Consider the following 23,841-nt stretch of genomic DNA (forward strand, 5'->3'; position numbering starts at 1 on the left):
TGATAGATAAAATGTTTTTTTAAAGGTAATAAATATTTTGTGTGCATTTTTGTATGCAATCGCAAAGGAATAATAACGGACTTTTATTTTGAAATCACAACGTCTTTGGTCAGCAAGTATGTATTACTGTCAGCTGACGACACCGATTAAATGAATAAAGCGTTTTTCCTCGGGATGCTGAAAAACAAAGCCTTTGATACTTCGCTGGCTGAACTTTATGTTTGTTTGTATGTTTTGTCAGTTGTAATGAATGACATAACAACACAGTTTGTTGGTGGCGTTTATCGATGAAGTGCTTGATAATTTGATTATCGTTTGCGAGAGGGGACACGATGGATGATTTTGAGGAGACCAGACCACTGTTGGTCAACGATGAGCAGACCGACGAGGACAGATCAGAGCAGGACTCCTATCTGGAGTAAGTGTCACCATGCGACTCCATGTGCTTCAAAGAACATGGTGTAACGTTATATCCACAAAAAAGAAAAAAACTATGGTACTTTTTTGTTAGTGGTGTGATCACATATTATTGGTACTGAAAATGTTATTCACTCCTTGATTTGTTTAAAGTCAACGAAGAATCATTACATTTTGTCAACAGAAAGAGTCTACAATGACTTTGCATAGTGTTCTTGTACTCATGGAAAGCCTGTTTAACAAGAATGGTAACCTTCTCTATAGTTCATTTGTCTGTAACTACTTTTGCTTGACAGTAAAGTTAAGAATGGCAAGCTGTACATTGCCACATTCGCGGCAGTTCTGGGACCCCTGAGTTTTGGGTTTGTCCTGGGTTACAGCTCTCCTGCCATACCTGAACTCAGCAAAATCCAAGACCCAAGACTGCAGCTCAGCACAGAGGAAGCTTCCTGGTTTGGGGTATGTGAATGCTTTGGATCCTGTTTTTTATTTTTTTTATTTTTTTTCAGGTAAATGCTTTGCATTTTCAGTTCCCCAGAACTTACAATGCCATTAGTGTCTGAGTTGGAGGAGGTTTAAATGCCAAAATCCAATTTAGTTGTCCATGTATAAAAAGTTTAGCAAAGATGCTGATGTCAAAGTTACAACATTACGATTTTCTGTCTTATAGTCCGTGGTGACCATTGGTGCAGCTCTTGGGGGTCTCCTTGGAGGATGGATTGTCGAGAGGATTGGACGAAAATTGAGCCTTATGTTTTGTGCATTACCCTTCATCTGTGGGTTTATCATCATTATTGCTGCTCAGAACCACTGGATGTTATATGTGGGCAGAGTGATCACTGGTCTAGCCAGTGGAGTGACTTCTCTTGTTGTACCTGTAAGTATTACCAGTGTAAAAATCCCATTCATTTTCTCTATAGGGGGAAGTGATTTTTAACAATAAGTTCTAAACCTTTAAAGACAGACCTTCTGTGAGCAGTGAGGTTGAATTTGCTTTAAAAGTTGAAACCATCATTCTGGATTATTTTAATCAATTTTTTAAATAATCATGTTTAACAGCAAAATTCCTGGTAAAACACATGATTCTGCAAAGAAGTCTCCAACAATCAGAATCATGAGCTCTTTAGCATCCGCCTACTTGCATGAAGAACAGCAAATGACGTAACAGTATATATATATATATATATATATATATATATATATATATATATATATATATATATATATATATAATAGAATATTTTTCAATATGCCTAAAATATATTGTTACTATATATAATCGACACTTAAATGAATAGTTTTATATTTCTCCATCATTTAATTGAGTTATGTTATTCGCAGTGCTTCATGATACTGTAGTCTTGTACCTTTTTCTCCGATTTTCAGTTTTTCAAATAAAATTTTGTCATTGTTATTCACTTCAGAGCTGGTTCATTTGGTTTGTTTCATGACTTATTTCTTTTAAAATTCCTATGGGTGAAAAAATGGGGAAAATTCTCTCAGAAATTATTGTTGTTGTTATTGTATTAAGAACTGCAGACTACAGTTAACAATTGAAATGATGTGAACCAGCTTTTTAACCAAATTTTGGAAATTTAATTCAATAGAACGTTATCCATTTGACTTCTCTCCATTTCTGCAGCTTTACATCTCTGAAACGGCTCATGAGCGTGTTAGGGGAACTATGGGGTCGTGCGTGCAACTTATGGTTGTGATGGGCATTATGGGAGCCTATATAACAGGTATTAGCCCTCATTTTAAACTTGTGGCTGAATTGTGACATGCAAGTTATGACACTTGAGTGACTTTGAGAGTAAATAGAGCTGTTCTGCTCTCAGTTAGCTGTGTGAGATGATTGTTAATGTTTAATCAGAGGACACATTTCAACCTTCTTTAACTGCAGTGATAATTTACACATATACTGTCTCCTTTCCAATGCATCCTTGCACTCCAGTAATTTATTTGTTCTTTGAAATCAGCTCAGATTTGTGTGAATGCCTTCCTAATTTGTGTTGGCGAGAATCCTTGTGAAAGTCTTTCAGTATTGCTGTATTAATGGATAGGTCAAGTTAGCTCAGGAATGTCCCTCTTAAAGATACACAGAGCCTGCATTGTACATGGCTCTATCTGAGCTGTTTTTACATGAAGGGTATGAAATCACACAGAATGAGTCAGGTTCAGTAGTAGTATACTGTATACCTAAAAAGTACCTCCAGTAATTTATAGTAGGATTTATACAATGCCATGAGGGTGAGTAAATGATGACAGAATTCATTTCATTTTGCAATTATTTTTTTTCAAGGTTTGTTCCTGGACTGGCGATGGTTAGCAATTGCATCCTCTATCCCTCCCACACTAATGCTGGTGTTTATGTGCTTCATGCCGGAGACGCCACGATTCCTGCTCTCCCAAGGGAAAAGGAGAGAGGCAGAAGAGGCCCTGCGCTTCCTCAGGGGTCCTGATGCCCCAGCAGAGTGGGAGTGTGCTAGAATAGAAGATGCCTACAAAAATGAAGTTAGACATCACAAATTTCTCATTTCACATCTCAAAGTTCAAAGGTCTCAATTTTAATATTACATGTTGAGCTGAAATTCAAGGTTGAAGTCAGTGTGAAATTTCTAATATAACATTTTTGAGTGAACTGGATATTCAGTGATGAAACCGTGACAAAAATTAAAATTCTGTCATCATTACTTATCCTTATGTCATTCCAAAAAATCCATGACTTTTCATTCTTTTTTGAAACAAATGAATATATTTTTAATGATGATTTATGTCTCTCCAATGAAAGTCTATTCCACTAAAACTGCTTCAAAATCCACATGAATTGAGCGGTATAATCCAAGAGACATGATCACTTTTAATTACATTTAATTTAGGCTTTTATTTAAACATTGAACAATGCACATACATAGAGCTATTCAAATATGGTAAACGGAAGCTCAGCCATTATATTGAAATACAGGTGCTGGTCATATAATTAGAATATCATCAAAAAGTTGATTTATTTCACTAATTCCGTTCAAAAAGTGAAACTTGTATATTATATTCATTCATTACACACAGACTGATATATTTCAAATGTTTATTTCTTTTAATTTTGGTGATTAGAGCTTACAGCTCATGAAAGTCAAAAATCAGTATCTCAAAATATTAGAATATTTACATTTGAGTTTGAATAAACTACTATCCCTACAGTATAAATTCTGGATATTTCTTGTTCTTTGAAACCACAATAATGGGGAAGACTGCTGACTTGGCAATGATCCAGAAGACAAACATTGACACCCTCCACAAAGAGGGTAAGTCACAGAAGGTCATTACTGAAAGGTGTGGCTGTTTACAGAGTGCTGTATCAAAGCATATTAAATGCAAAGTTGACTGGAAGGAAGAATTTGGGTAGGAAAAGGTGCACAAGCAACAGGGATGACCGCAAGCTTGAGAATACAGTCAAGCAAAGCTGATTCAAACACTTGTGAGAGCTTCACAAGGAGAGAACTGAAGCTGGAGTCAGTGCATCAAGAGTCACCACGCTCAGACGTCTTCAGGAAAAGGGCTACCAAGCCACTTCTGAACCAGAGACAACGTCAGAAGCATCTTACCTGGGCTGTGGAGAAAAAGAACTGGACTGTTGCTCAGTGGTCCAAAGTCCTCTTTTCAGATGAAAGTAAATTTTACATTTCATTTGGAAATCAAGGTCCCAGAGTCTGAAGGAAGAGTGGAGAGGCACAGAATCCATGTTGCTTGAAGTCCAGTGTGAAGTTTCCACAGTCAGTGATGATTTGGGCTGCCATGTCATCTGCTGGTGTTGGTCCACTGTGTTTTCTGATGTCCACAGTCAACACAGCCATCTACCAGGACATTTTAGAGCACTTCATGCTTCCTTCTGTTGACAAGCTTTATGGAGATGCTGATTTCATTTTCCAGCAGGACTTGGCACCTGCCCACACTGCCAAAGGTACCAAAAGCTGGTTCAATGACCATAGTGTTACTGTGCTTGATTGGCCAGCAAACTCGCCTGACCTGAACCCCATAGAGAATCTATGGGGTATTGTCAAGAGGAAGATGAGAGACACCAGACCCAACAATGCAGATGAGCTGAAGGCCACTATCAGAGCAACCTGGGCTCTCATAACACCTGAGCAATGCCACAGACTGATCGACTCCATGCCACGCCGCATTGCTGCAGTAATTCAGGCAAAAGGAGCCCCAACGAAGTATTGAGTGCTGTACATGCTCATACTTTTCAGTTGGCCAAGATTTCTAAAAATCCTTTCTTTGTATTGGTCTTAAGTAATATTCTAATATTTTCAGATACTGATTTTTGACTTTCATGAGCTGTAAGGGTCAAGGCATCAAAATGAAAAGAAATAAACATTTGAAATATATCAGTCTGTGTGTAATGAATGAATATAATATACAAGTTTCACTTTTTGAATGGAATTAGTGAAATAAATCAACTTTTTGATGATATTCTAATTATATGACCAGCACCTGTATATCTCTTCAGAAGACTTGGATTAAATGACTCACTTCATATGGATTTCTTTTACAATGTTTTTATGGACTTTTTGAAGCTTCAAAAAATGTCTTGATTTGTGTTTCGTGGAGAAGCAAAAGTCTTTGCTTGAATGATGACAGAATTTAGATTTTTGAGTGAACTCTCAAATTTTATCCAACAGGAACAGAATTGAATGATTAAATGTGGGTGTTACCAACCAGAGTTGAAGTTTAATTTTGTTGACTTTAAGTTTTCCTCACTTTTCTGAAGATTTTTTTAATTTAATAAATGAAATTCTGAGTACAACTGTATACAAGTCACTAAGGTTGATATTTGATTTGATTACAGGAGCAAATATTCAGTCTGGCGGATCTAAAGGACCCTGGTGTCTTTAAGCCTTTAGGCATAGGCATTATGATGATGCTTCTCCAGCAATTAACCGGCATTAATGCCATCATGTTTTACGCGGAGACAATTTTTGAGCAGGCCCATTTCAAAGTGAGTTTTGTTGATGAAGTTCATTTATTCATTCAGCTTTATTTATGCTAAATGCACGTTGTAATGTTCTTTATTTTCTGCCACAGAGCAGCGACGTGGCCACTGTCATTGTTGCAGCCACACAGGTGGTTTTCACTGCAATTGCTGCTGCTATCATGGACAAGGCTGGGAGGAAAGTTCTTCTCATCTTGTCTGGTAGTAACACTTTACTTAAAGCCTTTATGTATAATGCATAATAAAAGTAGTTTTAATGCATTAATTATGCCTTTAAGTGATACCATTTGCACTACTGTTTTTGGGGGAAAAAAAGACTAAAAATGGATTGTCCTTAATTTTGTGTCCCCCCCACAAGGTGTCACCATGTGTGTTAGTGAAGCAGTGTTTGGAGTATATTTCAAGTTGACTGTGAAGCATAATAACTCCTCACTGACGAGTGTACTAACAGACGCCCAGGGTTCTCTGGCAGAGCAGCCTCCTACAGACCTGGCCTGGCTGGCTGTGGGAAGCATGGGCCTTTTCATTGCAGGTTAGACAAATGTATTTCACTGAAACTTGAGAAATCTTACAATTTTATGCACAAAATGAGCTCATTTCAAAGTTGATGCCTGCTACAGGTCTCAGAATAGTTGGGACGGGGGCATGTTTACCATGGTGTAGCATCTCCTCTTCTTTTCAAAACAGTTTGAAGATGTCTGGGCATCGAGGTTATGAGTTTCTAGTATTTAGTAATGTCAATGACAGAATCATGCCGATGAGTGATGCAGTGTCTGAGGGCCCGAAGACCACGGGCATCCAACAAAGGTCTTCAGCCTTGTCCCTTACACAGAGATTTCTCCAGTTTCTCTGAATCTTTTGATGATGTTATGCACTGTAGACGATGAGATTTTCAAAGCATTTGCAATTTGACGTTGAGGAACGTTGTTTTTAGAGTATTCCACAATCTTTTTACGCACTCTTTCACAGATTGGAGAGCCTCTGCCCATCTTTACTTCTGAGAGACTCTGCCTCTCTAAGACATCCCTTTTATAGCCAATCATGTTACAGACCTGATGTCATTTAACTTAATTAGTTGCTAGGTGTTCTCCCTGCTGAATCTTTACAAAATTTCTTGCTATTTCAGCCCTTTGTTTCCCCCGTGCCAACTTTTTGATACCTGTAGCAGGCATCAAATTTGAAATGAGCTCATTTAGTGGATAAGTGTAACATTTCTCCGTTAAACATATGTTCTCTATGTTCTATTGTGAATCAAATTTTGGCTCATGTGATTTGAAAGTCTTTTAGTTTTCATTTTATTCAAATTTAAAAAACATCCCAACATTTCCAGAATTCGGGTTGTACCATAGAACAAGAAGTATTTAGGACCTGTATTAAGATTTCCTGCTGTGTGTGGTCAAGTTACATTTATTTATAAAGCACTTCATACAATCCAGATTGTTTAAAAGCAGCTTTGCAGTAATAAACAGGAAAATAATGTAAAATTCATCAATTATGAAGCAACTTTAATTTCAGTAAAGCAGCTCTACAGAAGACAGTAGTGTCATTATTAAACTCATTCACAATTTAGTTCAGTGTTGCTTCTGTTCAGTTCAATAACTGTTAATGTTGCAAAGTTCATTAATTATGAAACGAGTTCAATTCTGCTATAAACAGCTCTACAGAAGACAATAGTATCGTTGTCCAACTCAATTTAGTTCAAATATAAAGATAAAATGTTGTTCTTTTTCTAGCCTACAACCACATACCCTGTACATGGTAAGAGTTTAATTGACATGTAAGGTGGCTACCTGCAGTTCATTTTGACCCGCCCAGAGTGAGCTGTATACAGTCCGCCATTGTTTTGATGACGGAGCAGGTATAGACAAGAAGGTCTCCTAAGCGATTGAGGTGTATTGTTGTTGGATGTAATAATGAACATAGCAGTCGTCATTTACTCCCGACATCAGAGCATCTGAAGACGCGGAGGATTACCTTTGTTTTTGAAGGGAATGTGCCCCCCCGAATCTACCTAAATGCGTCTGTTCGCGCGAATCATTCGTGATCCAGCTTCACATACAGAAGAAGTATGCAAATCGCCCTTCCTAATAATGTGCTAGTTAGCAAGTTCGGCGACGAATGCAGCTAAAGTTTACAGTCTCATGAGAATGGTTTGTTACCAAGCATGTTAACAGAAAGTTGAGTGGAAGGAAAAAGTGTGGAAGAAAAAGATGCACAACCAACCGAGAGAACCACAGCCTTATGAGGATTGTCAAGCAAAATCGATTCAAGAATTTGGGTGAACTTCACAAGGAATGGACTGAGGCTGGGGTCAAGGCATCAACAGCCACCACAAACAGACGTGTCAAGGAATTTGGCTACAGTTGTAGTATTCCTCTTGTTAAGCCACTCCTGAACCACAGACAACGTCAGAGGTGTCTTACCTGGGCTAAGGAGAAGAAGAACTGGACTGTTGCCCAGTGGTCCAAAGTCCTCTTTTCAGATGAGAGCAAGTTTTGTATTTCATTTGGAAACCAAGGTCCTAGAGTCTGGAGGAAGGGTGGAGAAGCTCATAGCCCAAGTTGCTTGAAGTCCAGTGTCAAGTTTCCACAGTCTGAGATGATTTGGGGTGCAATGTCATCTGCTGGTGTTGGTCCATTGTGTTTTTTGAAAACCAAAGTCACTGCACCCGTTTACCAAGAAATTTTGGAGCACTTCATGCTTCCTTCTGCTGACCAGCTTTTTAAAGATGCTGATTTCATTTTCCAGCAGGATTTGGCACCTGCCCACACTGCCAGAAGTACCAAAAGTTGGTTAAATGACCATGGTGTTGGTGTGCTTGACTGGCCAGCAAACTCACCAGACCTGAACCCCATAGAGAGTCTATGGGATATTGTCAAGAGGAAAATGAGAAACAAGAGACCAAAAAATGCAGATGAGCTGAAGGCCACTGTCAAAGAAACCTGGGCTTCCATACCACCTCAGCAGTGCCACAAACTGATCACCTCCATGCCACGCCGAATTGAGGCAGTAATTAAAGCAAAAGGAGCCTCTACCAAGTATTGAGTACATATACAGTAAATTAACATACTTCCCAGAAGGCCAACAATTCACTAAAAATGTTTTTATTGGTTATGAAGTATTCTAATTTTCTGAGATAGTGAACTGGTGGGTTTTTGTAAGGTGAGCCAAAATCATCACAATTAAAAGAACCAAAGACTTAAACTACTTCAGTCTGTGTGCATTGAATTTATTTAATACACGAGTTTCACAATTTGAGTTGAATTACTGAAATAAATGAATTTTCCACGACATTCTAATTTGAGATGCATCTGTATTTTATGTTTAGATATGTCTGTTTTACAGGAGTCCCGAGAATGATTTTATTCTCCCGCATCCCGCACACACGCGAGTCTCTACGCACTCGCCCATCGAGCCTTGTCCCGCACTGCACTGTTGCATCGGGTCCAGCGGCAGTGCAGGTCTCTAATCCACTGGTACGGGACTCGACAGTAGAAGTTGATGCATTGTTCTCCACGCACGGTTCACCCTTTCAGCTATTTTAAATTTTTAAAGTTTTTCGTGGTTGGAAAAAGTTTTCTTCCCCCACGTAGGCTAAGGGTGTGTTTGGTTCATTTGGTCCGGACCAAAAAGGAAAATGATACATTTAGTCCTGGTTTGCTTAGCGTTCACACTGGCGTTTTTGACAGTGAACCTAAAGATACCGAACCTAAAGGCATAGTCATACGTTCACAACCTGATTGGTCAGGTTGAATGACGTAGGCTGTATGTCGTGACGGAACTTACCAAACACCCCAAACAATAAAAGGGGTCCTATTATGCTCTTTTACAAAGTCTTGATTTTGTTTTGGGGGTGTACTAGAACATGCTGTCATGCTCGGTGGTTCAAAAATAATTTTTCACATAACTTACATTATTACAATACCTTTCTCCCCAGCCTGGCACAAACGGCTCGATTAGTTCCGGGTTTGATGAAGGCCTGCCTTCCGAAAAAACGAAATGTGTTGTGATTGGTTAGCCATCTCAGTGCGTTGTGATTGGCGAACAGCTTAGACGGTGTTTCAGTACTGCCCCGCCCCTTGCCAAAGCAGTAAGTTAGTCAATATTGCCATATCAATTCAGCCCTCAAGAATATTGAACAAGAGGATCGCGAAGAGGATCCTTGTTGCTCCACGTTTGCTCTGCACATTTTGATTTGGATACTTCGCTCGTTCCCTATCGTCAAATCACGTCGCATCTTGTCATTACTTCCTGTTTTTGGTTTGTTTAGAAGCATTTGGTCCGTGTTGCGTTCATATATCTTTTGAACCGCACCAGAGTTCGTTTGGAAGCGTTGTTGTTTGGTGCATACCAGGGTTCGGATGGCAACGCTCACACTTAGGGTGTCTTGTTTGGTTCTTGTTGGGTTTGATTGAATCGAATTCAAGTTTGTTTCCCCCTTTGGTGCGGGTCTTTTGGGCAGGTGTGAATACAGCAATCGCACTTGGGTGCACATCAAGCAACCGTACCGAGACCCAGCTGAAGAGGTGGTCTCGGTCCACTTCCAAACGAACTCTGATACGGTTGAATGGATGAACCAATGAATGGATGACCTTAAGCCAGTGGTTCTCAACCCGCAGGCCGCATGCGGCCCGTCACCAATCCAAATGCGGCCCACCATGCTGAATCAGGAATTTTGCAAAATTTCACAAAATTGGTCAACACCCGACAGCATCAGGTGATTTATCAATGGTGAGTAGAATGATTTATTTATTTCAATAAATGTAATCGTTTAGATACCATAATATTTAGGCTATAAATAATATTATAAATCTGGTTTGTTTGTATTGATGACGTAATATGTAAATGACATGCGTGCGGCCCGGTGGAAAAAAAGGTTGAGAACCACTGGCACATGTGTGGTTTTGTTTACAATTTCTGGTTCACATGCTAAAAGAGCAATGTGAAAGCGTTCCGCACCAAGCAAAAAAAAAAAAAATCAACATTGTATTTGGTCCAAACCAAAGCAAGTGAACTAGCAGACTTTCCTAGTGTCAATACACCCTTACTCAAACACACCGCACTAACAGAGCAATCGCACCAGAGTTTTTTTAATCGAACCAAGCATGACAAGCATGAACATACCCTAATTGACAACGCACAATAATGTTCTTGCCTTTGACACACATAAACTCAAAACAACGATTGTATTTCCAGCTACAGAATGCATGCTTTGTTTGTTTTCGTTGGTAGTATCTGCCTCGCAGGCGCTTAACCAGTCAAAGTAGGTCTCCGATAGAGGACGTCGTGTGTGCTCCACCCTCTAGTGATAAAACAATGCACTGCATTCTGTCGGACTCGGAAATTATGTAACGCAGCAGTAACGCACAGAGACCTCAGTTTGGAACTATAATCTATAAATTATAATGCACTAAATTATTCTGTTACTAAAAAAGTAATCAAATGACGTACTGCCCTTCACTGGCCATATCGATTAACATGCTAAAACTATTCCAAGAGATGTCACAATTGAAATATGCATAAAAGGGTCAGTAATTGGACTGCAGACTATCACAAATGTGTGTTCATCAGGTTTTGCTCTTGGTTGGGGTCCTACTCCTTGGCTGGTGATGTCCGAGATTTTTCCTACCCGAGTGAGGGGATTGGGCAGTGCTTTGTGTGTGCTTACCAACTGGACCTGTGCCTTCATTGTCACCAAGACCTTCCAGAATCTCATGGTGAGCTGACGGTCATGTATTTTCCCTAGAAACTTTCTAGGTTTAACAAAAAGGTCTAATACAGGATCAATTATGTTTCTTTTTAGGATGCCATAACCAGTGCAGGGACATTCTGGATGTTCTCTGGACTCTGTGCTCTCAATGTCATTTTCACTGCTATTTTTGTCCCTGAGACCAAAGGCAAAACTCTGGAGGAGATTCAAGCCCATTTTAAGGGGACTTATCAGCACTAGACAATTTTATTCCTTAGTGAAAATACCAACATTTTAAACAAAACAACTAGTTGCATTGATAATGTAATATGCTAAATAATGTAAAAGTTCTCAGATCAAATATGTGTTTGATACTTTTTTTTTAATGTGATTTGTCATTGAATTAGCACAAATAGTGGCTGATGTGACATGCTTTCAGGCAGTGTTCAAGAATTTTTAATATGACTTTTTTTCTTTTTTTCTCTTACTGTTGATGCTAAAAATGAGACACACGATGTAAAATCATTTTAACTTGTTTTCAGGTCGTCGGAAAGCAGTTTTTTGAAAAAGATCTGAATATAATGTGCATTAACACCTATTCCCTTGACACATGCAGAGTTTATATAAGATTCTTTAGTTTGCAGTTTCTCAGCAATTTCCTCTACATCAAGACAGTAGCTTGGGTTACATTTTAATTAGAATCATCAAATCTCAATCAATCAATCTCAAAAAGATTTGAATATGAAATGTTGAATTTAAAATGAAACTCATCGTAATATTGATATTGTTACGAATGTAAAATAACCTGTGATTAATGAACTTCACTGGTGACTGCATACTTTTTCTGACCTCACCTGTTATAACATACTACTTTTTTGTGTTTAACAAAGAAGTTGAACCAAATATGATATTAATACTAATTCATTTAAAATGCATGGTTACTAAAGAACTCTATTGTTTGCTTCATTCAGAAAGGTGTAGTCATATGTTGAATTGTGGTAATGAGTCAGTAAAGTATTACGCATTGTTCTGTGATAATGTCAGGGATGTGCCAAATACTGTAATTCTACAATATTTAATTTTGTATAACTGTATTTCTAATATGCTGATGAATACAGATAAAATGAACAATCCCAACATTCTAAATATATATCATGTGACTATTATATTTCCTAATAAAATGTTTTTATCAAAATTTGTGCCATCTGTTACTAGATAATGGTTATAAATAAGGTGGCGCTGTTACCAAAATTGATGTGGTGTGGTCAGTGTGAGGTGACAGTGACACAAAGATTGAAGTCAATATGACAAAGCTTTGCAGAGATGCAGTTTGGCATCATGCCATCAATATACAAAAATGGTTTTGTCTATCAACATGAAATCCGTAACATTTTGTCGGAACAATCTGATGATGAATTTGAAGTCAAATTTGGTGAAAATCAGACAAGATCTTTAAAAACAAAATCAAAATGGCAGACAGGAAGTTTGGGCAACTATGGCTAAATTGGTATCTATGTTCTTGGCGTGACCTAAGGAATATATTGAGACCAGTTTTTTTATAATAAGCTAATTTAATCAAAAGTTACTAGCGTTTTTGGGAAATTTCATTATAGCTTTTGACTACAAGGTGGAACTGTCCCAAAACTTTTTGAGTACTGTCAGGTCATGGTGCCGAAGACACTTATCAAGTTTCATTACAATACGCCAATGCGTTCGTAAAATACACCATTTTATGACAAAATTCAAAATGGCTGACATGGGAAAATTCATTGGACACAGAATGTCACACAGAATCAAAAGAGACCAGTCTTGTGATTTTTGTCCAAACCGTTCAGAAGTTATAAGCAAAACACACAACACATTAGGTTTGAATATGCTAAAGCACTGCAGAGATATAGCCTCAAGTCCATTTTGGCGTGCTCTTCGTCAAATTCGTTCACATGTTAATTGAGAACGGTTTGACTAATCAACTTGAATTTCATAGCTTTTTGCCAGCATGGTCTAAAAATTAGTCAATTTTGGTGAAAATCAGACAAACCGTCTAGGGCGATTTTAAAAAGTAGGTTTTTTGAATAATTAAAAATTGTGGATTTTTACATTTTGGTGTCCATTTGACTGCATGAGACCAGGAATCAGAGGGAAATTTTGCTTCTAAACTTTAAGGTTCATAAACATGAGTGAAACTTTGAGCTGTTAATGGCACTAGAGGGTTTGAGTTATGCCGAGTTCACACTGCACGATTTTCAAAGTCGTTGGATCACCGTTGTTTTCACACTGCACGACTATCTGGGGTAGCATTCAGTTGCTGTTGCGTTCACATTGCACGATGGATCAGCAACAGGAGGTTACACACTGCATGACTTTACAATAGGAAGAATCGCCAACAATTCTGTCTGGTCCACAAACTATATAACTCCTCCCTCGAACTTCCCGCTGTCCTGTATCTTGCTCTCTCATTGGCTGTAGGTCATTGCCGATGTATTTTTCAGTCAGAACTCATTTCACACAGCAGGATTTTGAATCGCCGACAGGTCCAAATATTTAGCATGACCCTCTATAGACATCAAAGGTACTACCACAGTCGAGGCACAGAAAGGTAGTAAAGACATCATTAAACTAGTCCATGTGACATCAGAGGTTCAACCGTAATTTTACAAAGCTACGAGAATAATTTTTGTGCAAAAAAACAAAAACAATTCGTCTCTGCCTCACCCTAGCACCATTAGCACATGCGTCGTGGTTCTCTTCATAATGGCACTAGGGTGTTCTCTAACAAGTATTCTCATAGCTTCGTAAAATTACGAAGGACTGCTAAGGACTGTTTTTCCGATATCCTTACTGCATTTCTCTGCCTTGACAGTGGTAAATCCCTTGCTTTCTATGGAGGGCAAAGCTCTCAGATTTCATCAAAAATATCTTAATTTGTGCTCTGAAGATGAACAAAGGTCTTACAAGTTTGGAACAACATGAGGGCGAGTAATTAATGACAGAATCTTCATTTTTGGGTGAACTACCCTTTAATGTTGAGACCTATGTCCTATATCTGTTTGCCAAATTTCATAACATTTCTGCAAGTGGTTCTATGGGCTGCCATAGACTCCCAGAGTGGAAGAAGAAGAATAATAAGAAGAACACCAACGTCTGCGCCGATAGCCTCGTGGACAGTGCAACCACATAGAGCGCTGTTGCGAGATGAGATCTCTTCAGAGGTATTCAGTCATTATTTTATCTCTGTTGAATTCAACTCTTCAGGCTTAAGAGTACACTAGAGTAATAGTGATTTTTGTAGAGAATGGTGTCGTAACGTTTGTGTTGGGCCAGTTTAAGTCAAAGTCCAGGGTCATCTTACCCTCACAGCCTGCTGAGGAATATTTCATGCAGAGTTGTTCAAAGAATGTTTTAAAAAGCATAATGTGGAAAGTGTCACATGTGCATTGTTTTTAACTGTCTGTTTTTGTCTGTATTTACGCACCAGTGGAATGTCTGAAAAATGCGTTTGTAATCGCCTGGGTTCTCTGTGTATTATACCTTCGAGAATATATTTCATCAATCTTCTGTATTTTCAAGACAGATTCTCTAGCATACGAAAATCTTACTGTTTTAAAAGTCTGTATTGGTGGTCTGTGGTTAACTGACAGTACACATGCATTGTGTGTAAGGGGCCGGGCTCCTGTCCTCCACAAACATTCCCTTGCTGTTGGCAAATATGAACCCAGCAGTTTCTCCATTGCTTCTCTGATATGCCATTAGTTTTGTGTTCCTCACTCTTCCATACAGCATAGGAGGTTTTTGAACTTTCAGCATGACTCTGGCATTAGCGCTTTTGCTTTGTATGTTTTTGGGGACACATGGTTTCAACACCCATCTTGTTATTGAACCTCAGCCCAACTTTGATGTGGAGAAAGTGAGTATGAGTTTTCAGTTCTTTGGTTTGTGCTTTAATAGATTTTGGGAGTAAGTAGTTTAAACATTGAATGAATGTTTTTTTTATTTAACAGCAGAGGCATTTCAAGTGAATCTGTATGTTTATATAGCATTTGTTCAAAAGTTCAAATTCAAAAGCAAACAGTGAAGAGGCGGACATCAGTGTCACACATCACCATAGTTTACTTAAAGAACAGATCATGGTTCATCAGCTTTTATTTCTACACAAGAATGAGAATCAAAGTTTTTCAATATTAAACAGATGCAGTGATCTTAAAACTATTCATAATTCCTGCTTTAATTGGTAATATGAGTTAGTTGTTTTCACAGAAAGAACAAATTAAACGTTGAGTTACATGTGTCAGCTTCTCTTTGTGCCACATTACATTTTGTTAGAAAATATGCAACCATTTATTTCTAGTTCTCAGTAACACAATAAGGTCCCGTTAGTTAACATTAACGCATTAACTAACATTAACAATGAGCATTTATTACAGCATTTATTAATCCTTGTACTGTTCAAAAACTGTTCATGTTAGCTCAGGTCCATTAAATAATATTGCCAGATATAACTTTTGGTTTTAAAGGTTTGAATTATTTTTCATTGTTAGTTCATGGCTGGTTAACTTATGTCATTAACTAATGTTAACAAATTGCGAAATACCTGCAGATTCTTTTTCAAGCCACTGTATTTTTGTTTTTCAATAACAGAAACAAAACTCCTGGTACTACAGAACCCTTGGTGGCCTTTAGTAAACTGCTAGCTATCTTTACATTTACTGTCAGTTCACAGGTGAATGGTACCGGATTGGACTTGCAGATGAGTCACCGTTTTTTGCCATGTTCAAAAACCATCTGAAGATTTCTAAAGGCCTTCTGGTATCAGATGCCAACGGAAATGTGAATCTGACCATGTGGAGCATGAGGTGCAGAATTCTGGATAGGATATTGTTCCATATTTACATTATCACACCATCTCAAATAACAAAAGGGGGAACATATTGTAATGGGAAAATACATTTAACCAAAATATTTGAGCTCTGTGCTAACAGTCTGTATATATTTGATCTAACAGACCATATGGATGTTCCATCAATGTTTATTCATATGAGAAGACAGATGTTCCTGGAGAATTCACTTACTTCAGCAAAAGTAAGCTCTTATTTCCTCTCTCAAACATCTTTGTGATCATTTCTTATTATATGTTGTCTTTATTCACACTCGTGAAATGTGAGAATGTCAAAAACTTTCAAATAGATTTAAGTCCATTGCACTCTTTCATCAGACCTACAAAAAAAAATAAGATTACTTCTCAGTTATTATATACAGAATATTAATGTAGTACAAATAGAACTGAATTTTTCGCTTACTCTGAAAAAAAGTGGTAGCCTGTGATTGTTACCTTAAACTACCTGATATAATGTAAGATTTAGCCTGTATATACTTTATAAACGTTATTTACTTCAATTTTACTATAAGCACCTTTTATGACAGGATGGAATCAATCCCTTAACTTTAAATTAATAAAATGATACATCTGACGTTTTGTCATTTTAAGGGCACAAGATAACAAAAGACATCACAATAGTGGAGACCAATTACACTGATTACAGTTTGGTCCTTAAATACAAGAGCATGCACAAAGAATACACTCAAGTAGCTCTTTACGGTAAGTCTGATAAATTATATCACTTGTGCTTGACATATTAATGAAGCATACTAATTTGTCAGAACCATTCTCCTAGGACGGTCATCCATACAAAGGCCAGAAATAATTGAGAAGTTCAGATCTTTTGTTTTATCTCTGGGCTTTTCTGACGAGGCCATTGTCATTCCAGCAGATGCTGGTAAGTTTGCATATGATATAATGAACTAAAACTGTTTATGTCAGACTGCCACTCTGCAAAAGAGCAGGAATAAACTGCACTAAAGGCTAATGTTTAATGTTTATGTGACCTTAAATAGGGCCTCTAAAGTTTGCTGAATAAACAAAACCCCATGCACACATAGAACAAGCACATGACTCTTAAAGGAATAGTGTACCCAAAAATGAAAACTTCTGATATTTACTCACCCTCAGGCCATCCAAGATGTAGATGAGTGTCTTTATTGGAACAGATTTGGAGAAATTTAGCATTACATTGTTCACTTGTGGATCCTCTGCAGTGAATGGGTGTCATCAGAATGAGAGTCAAAACAGCTGATAAAAACTTTCACAATAATCCACAAGCAATCCACATGACTTAAGTCCATCAATTAACATCTTGGGAAGTGAAAAGCTGCATGTTCTGCACTCTGATGGCACCCATTCGATGCAGAGGATCCATTGGTTAGCAAGTGATGTAATGCTACGTTTCTTCAAATCTGTTCTGATGAAGAAACAACCTCCCCTATATCTTTGATGACTTGAGTGAATTTTCATGAAATTTTCATTTTTGGGTGACTATTCAGGGTTCGTACGGGTGCTTGAAAATGCTTGAATTTTAACACAGTGTTTTCAAGGTTTGAAAAGTGCTTGGATTTTGGATAAAGTGCTTGAAAATGCAGTTGCATTGGATATATATATATATATATATATATATATTGTGTTCAGCTGTTACCGGGGAAACCGTTGCATCAATGCAGTTCCAAAAGCGCCACCTAGTGGCAGACAGAACCTCATATTTTAGCCTTTAAACTATTTTTAAGAAATAAAGGAAAGGGATGAGTCAAAAGAGTAAAGAATAATTTTAATTTAAAGCACACAAGACATCTTACTGTTTAAATGTTTTAGATTTTGGAAGGCTGATTTTTGAAAGCTTTTTGTTCTGAGCAAAAACAGCAGGCGGGCTTTTTGAAAATGCAAATGAATCCCCTGCCATCAAAGCCTCTGAAAAACTAAATTATTCTTTATACTTCTGGCTCATCCCTTTTAGTTATTTCTTAAAAATATTTTAAAGGCTGAAATGTTAAGTTTGTCACTTTATAAAACTCTGTTTGTGAAAACCTGTATTTGAACTGCAAATCATGTTTTTTGCAGTCATTTTATGGTTTAATATGTTACCATAGACATTGCCCTTCCCTGCTCATATAGTATTTATTTGATTTGTGCAGGTCTTAAAAAGCCTTACATTTTATTTTTAAAATCCTGGTGGTACCCTCTAAATTATTTCTTTCTTTATTTTTTATTTTATACTTTATATACTTTATGTTGGCTATTAATATTATGCAGTGCTATATGCGATCCAGACCGGTGGTTTTTAATAGCACAATAACATCTGATTTAAAGTGAAAAACTCAAGCGTGTGTGTGTGTGTGTGTGTGTGTGTGTGTGTAAACATTTAATTTACCACAGTTTAAAGTGCCGGAAAATCATGAAAATGCACCTTGAAAGTGCTTGAATTTGAATTTGGGAAAGGTGTAAGAACCCTGACTATTCCTTTAACAGGAATCAGATTTTTCATGCATTTGTTAATTTTTATGTTTTTTTAGATCCCTGCCCTATCCCAGAACCAAGGTATGGATTTATCACTTCATCTTACATATGAGAGGCTGGGGTTAGTTGTCTGTATTACAATAATTTAACCTTTCCACCATTATTATTAAGAAATAACATATAGGTTTTATATATATATATATATATATATATATATATATATATATGCATGTTAGAGGAGTAAGTAACCTGTGTATTAGTGACAGAATTTACAGTGAATCTTACGATTACATCCTTTAGCCAGTAGGTGGCGACAGTCTGTATGAGTGAGTCAGTGAATCAAACGATTCGTTCGAACACACCGATTCATTCAGTAAAGAACCCCTTTTTGACTTGCTCGGAGACACAATCCACGCTGTGGATTTGTTCGGAAGCTGGAACTATTCTCGTCGCCCAGGCAAAAAATAATAATACAGTAAAATTAATAGGCCTATCACACTCACAATCAGTCATAGAACACCATGTTTTGAACCAACATACAAAACCACAAAAAGAGAAATAATAAACGTGTTTTCTATACACAAAACCACTACTGAGATATAGCCCTTGTGACAACTATCTCCAGTCTCTACATTGCTAAAATACATCGGTCTATGTGACTTTGTTGTTGTAAAAGCCATAAAAAGCCTGGTTTTATCAAATCTAAAGTATATACACCACTGTTCACTCACCTGCAGGAATACAGCAGAATTCAGAGAGGAGAAATCTTCCCAATCTCCTAATCAATCAGTCTTTGGCACTGAGAATCTTTCCAAAGTGTGATTGGACAGGATGTTTTTATTAGGTAACTCACTCTCTATATATCTTTATAACTAATTGTATACTTTCACCATCTTTCAGCCAGCCGTGGATTCAGACCTTGGGTTACATATATTCCGTTTTGTTACACATTTGGGGAACAGTGTCTGTTTTAACGCAAACAATCATTGGAGAAATACAACACTATAACACTATAAATGTTACGCAGTTTGTACAACGTTCGTAAAGCCAGCAGGTGGCGCAGTTGTAACAGGACACAATCAGCCAGCATCTCATAATCTCCACAAACAGTGCTACCAATAACGATGAATGTATCACATGTAATACTGTAGTTGCTTGCCTAATGTTTACAGAACAATTGTGTCAAATCTTTGTGATCATTTTACAATTGTATTTTCAAAATGAATAATAAAAGGTTGTTGCTGTTGTTGTTGTTTTTGTTGTTGTTGTTTTCAATTAAACAATACATATAGGCTTAATTTTAAATGTCATGATTTCTTATGTTGCAAAACAAATGAGCACTACCATTCAAAGGTTTATATGGTCTCTTATGCTCAACAAGGCTGCATTTATTTGATTAACAGTAATGTTGGGGAATATTATTACAATTTAAAATAAAATAGTTGTATTATTTAAAATAACTGCTTTCTATTTGAATATATTTTCAAATGTAATTTATTCCTGTAATTTCAAAGCTGAATTTTTGATCATTCTAATATTCTGATTTGTTGCTCAAAAAAACATTTATTATTATTATTATTATTACTACTATTATGTTGAAAACAGCTGAATAGATTTTTTCAGGTTTCTTTGATGAATAGAAAGTTCAGAAGAACAGCATTTATCTGAAATAGAAATCTATTGTAACATTATAAATGCCTTTATCGTCACTTTTGATCAATTTAAAGCATTAATTTCTGTAACCCCCTCCTCCAACATAAACAACATACTTGTTCTGACCTATACTGCACTAAAATACATAAAAGAATAAGTAATCATACATTTTAATCAGAACTTTTGTTATATTTTAAATGATTAAAAACTTCTTGCTGGCAAATGGGTAAAAACTAGTGGTTTGAAGGTTTGTAGCAAAGATTGGTAAATATAAAAGGACAATTAATCAGTATTTTGGGGCTGCACTGTGATCCTTAAATCATTGTCATAGTGAATTCTTCTTCTAAATATGCCTGACAAGATTTTTTGTAGAATGACATTTTTTCTGTAAATCGTGGTAGACATGTATGATAGCCTTTATTTATTTATTTATACTCAGAAAATTAATTCATTAAGTAACATGACACATTCTAATGTTCAAACAATTAAAGCTGTATTAAACTTTAGTTTTTGACCCATATATGCCACCAAACTGGACAAAAATGCCCCTGCACAATTAAACAAAATGTATCAAAAATTAAATGAAAAGTGTCGATTGTGGCATTACATTTAGACCTGCTCATATCACATCATATTTTTTTTACCCGCTTAACAGCATTGCACATTATAACCAATCCCACACGATTCTGCTGATGGTTATGTTGGTTAACACTGTGTCATATCATATTGTAAAATGAAGCCAATTAATCAGTCATTCAATTAGCAAATCAATCAATCAATTGTGTTTCCTGAAAAGCAGTCCTCCACCATCATCACTTGTCAGCGACAAATGATGGGTGGTTTTGTTTGGACCATTGGTCTATCACTATAAACCCCTCTTTGGGGTCCTCTGTCCCTATTCCTCCCCTTTCCCTGTCCCTCCCCCACTCTTCACTTTCACCCAATTAACCCCCTCCCTCCCCTTCAGACTGCTCCCCAACCCCTTTTACGGAGTGCCATTATGCTGCGGTGGGTGAAGGGAAGAGGGGGATAACAATGAAGATAAAGAAAGCATGCGGTTAGAGGCTTGTGAATGGCTCCATTCAGCAAAGCCAGCCAAACAGAAAAGCAGCTCTGCTCTCCCAAACCCAGAAGTTTCACTTAGTATAACTGGGTCTTTATCCTCTATAATTACTCGCTATATACATATGTACATACATGCACAAGCATGCGCAGTTACAGTAGCACACACATATGCAGCAAAACATACAGTATATCAGTAATTGGTTAATGTCGTAGTGTGACGGGCGTTAATTTAATGTCATTATAAGAATGTCATTTAACATTTCACACCATTAGACCTCTTCTGTAAACATTTCATAACTTCCATAACACTTTAAGAGCTATTTTAGCCAATTCTGTAATCATTTTCTATCTATCATGTAATTCCAAACTTAAATGAACACAAAAAGAGGTATTTTGAAAGATGTCATAGTTTCCAGAGAGGAAAAAATGTTCGGTTTTGAATGATACGAGGGCAATAAAAGATAACAGAATTTTCGTTTTTGAGTGAACCGTTCCTTTAAAACTAAGCAATAAATCCTCATTTGTTAAAGCTTCATCGATGAACTTGAAATCTGAAATCTTGAGATTTTCTTTCAATTAATAGCCTTTTTCTGAAAACGTTATGTCCCTAAATCTGTCCTTGAGGTTCAAAATATAACTTCAAAACGATCTCAAAACTGCATTTCCAGGCTGAAATGCATTTGTGAAGATTTGACGTTAAATGACATGTGCACTTTTCTCACCAAATCACTTATAAGAAGCATATATTTGACTAACGCTGCAAAGCACTCATGTAGGCATATTTCTGCATGGTTTAAAGTTACTTAAATGAAACATTTTTGTCTGGGGTGCTGTTCATGAAATCTATCGCTTCACTCATGGCCTCTCCGCCTGTTGCCTCACAGATGTGTAACCCCATCCGAGTGTGTCTGCACATATTAATCAAAACGAAACACTCAGACGCACACACACATACATGAGCTGTGTGTCAGTATTTGGAGAAAGGAGGCTCCATATGGGCAATCCTGCATCTCTTTTCTGTGCTGGCAGCCAGGCAGATGTCACATGGTCTAACAGGTCACTGTGCACAGACATAAGACGAATAGCTGTGCAGTACAGACTGCATGGGGCCCCTCAGCCGTCTGCCAGCAGAGTCCCCCAGTTCACCCCACTCCCCACCACACGTACACACACTATACACAAGCATATTACATGCTAGTTTTGTTATAATTTATCACTTCATAGTTCCTATATTTGACAATATTAATACAATATTTTATGTTCTTTTTCTTATAAGGTGATCCTGTTTTTTGCTCTTATTTTATTTTGTATTGTTTGTGAGTGCATTATAAAAAGGCAAACAAGGTCTTGGAGCCAAATCATTCAAATATAATAGGCTATATTTCAATATATAATAGATATTGCATGGTCATCAAAAGGTATTTCATACAGTTTAAAATGTAGAATGTCATTTAATAAGAATATGTCAAACAAAGTGTCATTTAATTCTTAAATATATTTATATTAGTGATAGTAAGAACACTTTTCAAGCAAAACATTTTACAAAAGTTTCAAACTATTAAATATAAAATATATATATATTTTTACATATTTATAGCAGTTGACATGAAATGCTTTTGAGAAGATGGCCTTTGACATGCTATATTCCATCTAAATTAATTAATATTTGCTAATAATAAGCATGCATAATAACAAGATATTATGCATGCACTTTTAATGAGACATTACATGGAATTTTTGTACTTTTAACTCTATAACAAAGAATTACAATAAACCAATAAATTATGAATTTAATAAATTTATGAATTTATAAATTTAAATTGTTTTATAAATTGTACAAGTAATAAAAAAAATAGTGACCATTCACAGTCCCTACACATTATTATTTTATTTATTTGAATTATATTGTTATTATTATTATTATTATTATTTATCTGTTTATCTGTCCGTCCGTCCGTCCATCCATCCATCCCTCTCTCTTTATAAGCTCATTAATTTTCCCCTGATGTTTAAGAAAAAGAACAGAGAGAAAAATGTTCATGTAATGCATCAACTACCCTATAACACTTTCTGGTTGACATGGGATTACAAGAATATGTTCATAGTTAATTTACTGATCTTTACCTGCGGGGTACTCTGCCAAAGGACAATAGTTTTGCTCCTTCATATATCTGCTAAAATCACCTAGAGGCTAAAGGTTATTGCAAAAAAAATGGCACTGAAAAGTGAAGTTACTTTTGAGAAAAGTCTTGCTCAGTGGCTTGAAGACGCCACTTGCTTTCATTATCTAATGCAATGAAATCTCTCTATGAATCACCACTGTCTATGTACTATTCAATTGAAGCACAGAGTTTAAAACTGCACATCGAGGCAAACAAGCATGCAAGTGCGTACACATAAATACCCAGCTTTCTCAGGCCTGAAGGGCTGGATCAGGGTTACTTTACACACCTTTGAACATCCCTTTTCAGGGCATGGTGTGAAATGGATTTGAATGAGAAAGAGGAGGTCAGGAGAGGAGGTGTGGAGGCTTGGGGAGGGAGAGGACGAAGGGAACAGGGTGGGAAACCGACAGGAGGGAAGAAGAAAAGGAGGTAGACGGATTTTCCATTTGTAAAAAAAAAAAAAAACAGGGCCACCGGTTATTGAGTTGCATGAGAAGGATCTCCCTTTCTCTTTCTGTGC

The 23,841-nt window shown here is 36.9% G+C and overlaps 2 protein-coding genes across 7 annotated transcripts; both read left to right on the forward strand.

Moving 5' to 3' along the window:
• Nucleotides 1-119: 119 nt before the first annotated feature.
• On the forward strand, nucleotides 120-12,292 carry slc2a8 (solute carrier family 2 member 8). 4 transcript variants are annotated; one of them, XR_009271465.1, is made up of 11 exons: nucleotides 121-418; nucleotides 714-876; nucleotides 1,088-1,294; nucleotides 2,060-2,159; nucleotides 2,720-2,931; nucleotides 5,267-5,416; nucleotides 5,503-5,611; nucleotides 5,769-5,942; nucleotides 8,756-8,886; nucleotides 10,982-11,127; nucleotides 11,214-11,353. XR_009271465.1 is itself a non-coding variant. In XM_058776992.1 (10 exons), the coding sequence occupies exons 1-10, from the start codon at nucleotides 333-335 to the stop codon at nucleotides 11,358-11,360; spliced, it is 1,494 nt and encodes a 497-aa protein (XP_058632975.1). In that variant the 5' UTR covers nucleotides 123-332; the 3' UTR covers nucleotides 11,361-12,292. The 4 variants fall into 4 exon arrangements, 1 of the variants encoding a protein (XP_058632975.1); XR_009271466.1 differs by lacking the exons at nucleotides 8,756-8,886; nucleotides 11,214-11,353 and adding an exon at nucleotides 9,873-10,141 and having other exon boundaries at nucleotides 120-418; nucleotides 10,982-11,118; XR_009271467.1 differs by lacking the exon at nucleotides 11,214-11,353 and having other exon boundaries at nucleotides 122-418; nucleotides 8,739-8,886; nucleotides 10,982-11,120.
• Nucleotides 12,293-14,786: 2,494 nt separating this feature from the next.
• On the forward strand, nucleotides 14,787-19,684 carry lcn15 (lipocalin 15). Of its 3 annotated transcripts, none has more exons than XM_058776622.1 (7): nucleotides 14,787-15,003; nucleotides 15,810-15,949; nucleotides 16,099-16,175; nucleotides 16,582-16,692; nucleotides 16,769-16,870; nucleotides 18,495-18,519; nucleotides 19,339-19,678. In XM_058776622.1, the coding sequence occupies exons 1-7, from the start codon at nucleotides 14,902-14,904 to the stop codon at nucleotides 19,481-19,483; spliced, it is 702 nt and encodes a 233-aa protein (XP_058632605.1). In that variant the 5' UTR covers nucleotides 14,787-14,901; the 3' UTR covers nucleotides 19,484-19,678. The 3 variants fall into 3 exon arrangements, with proteins under 3 accessions (XP_058632605.1, XP_058632606.1, XP_058632607.1); XM_058776623.1 differs by having other exon boundaries at nucleotides 14,789-15,003; nucleotides 19,176-19,481; XM_058776624.1 differs by having other exon boundaries at nucleotides 14,868-15,003; nucleotides 15,817-15,949; nucleotides 19,339-19,684.
• The last annotated feature ends 4,157 nt before the right edge of the window (nucleotides 19,685-23,841 follow it).

Source organism: Onychostoma macrolepis, chromosome 05 (genome assembly GCF_012432095.1).
Source record: "Onychostoma macrolepis isolate SWU-2019 chromosome 05, ASM1243209v1, whole genome shotgun sequence".
NCBI lineage: Eukaryota > Metazoa > Chordata > Actinopteri > Cypriniformes > Cyprinidae > Onychostoma > Onychostoma macrolepis.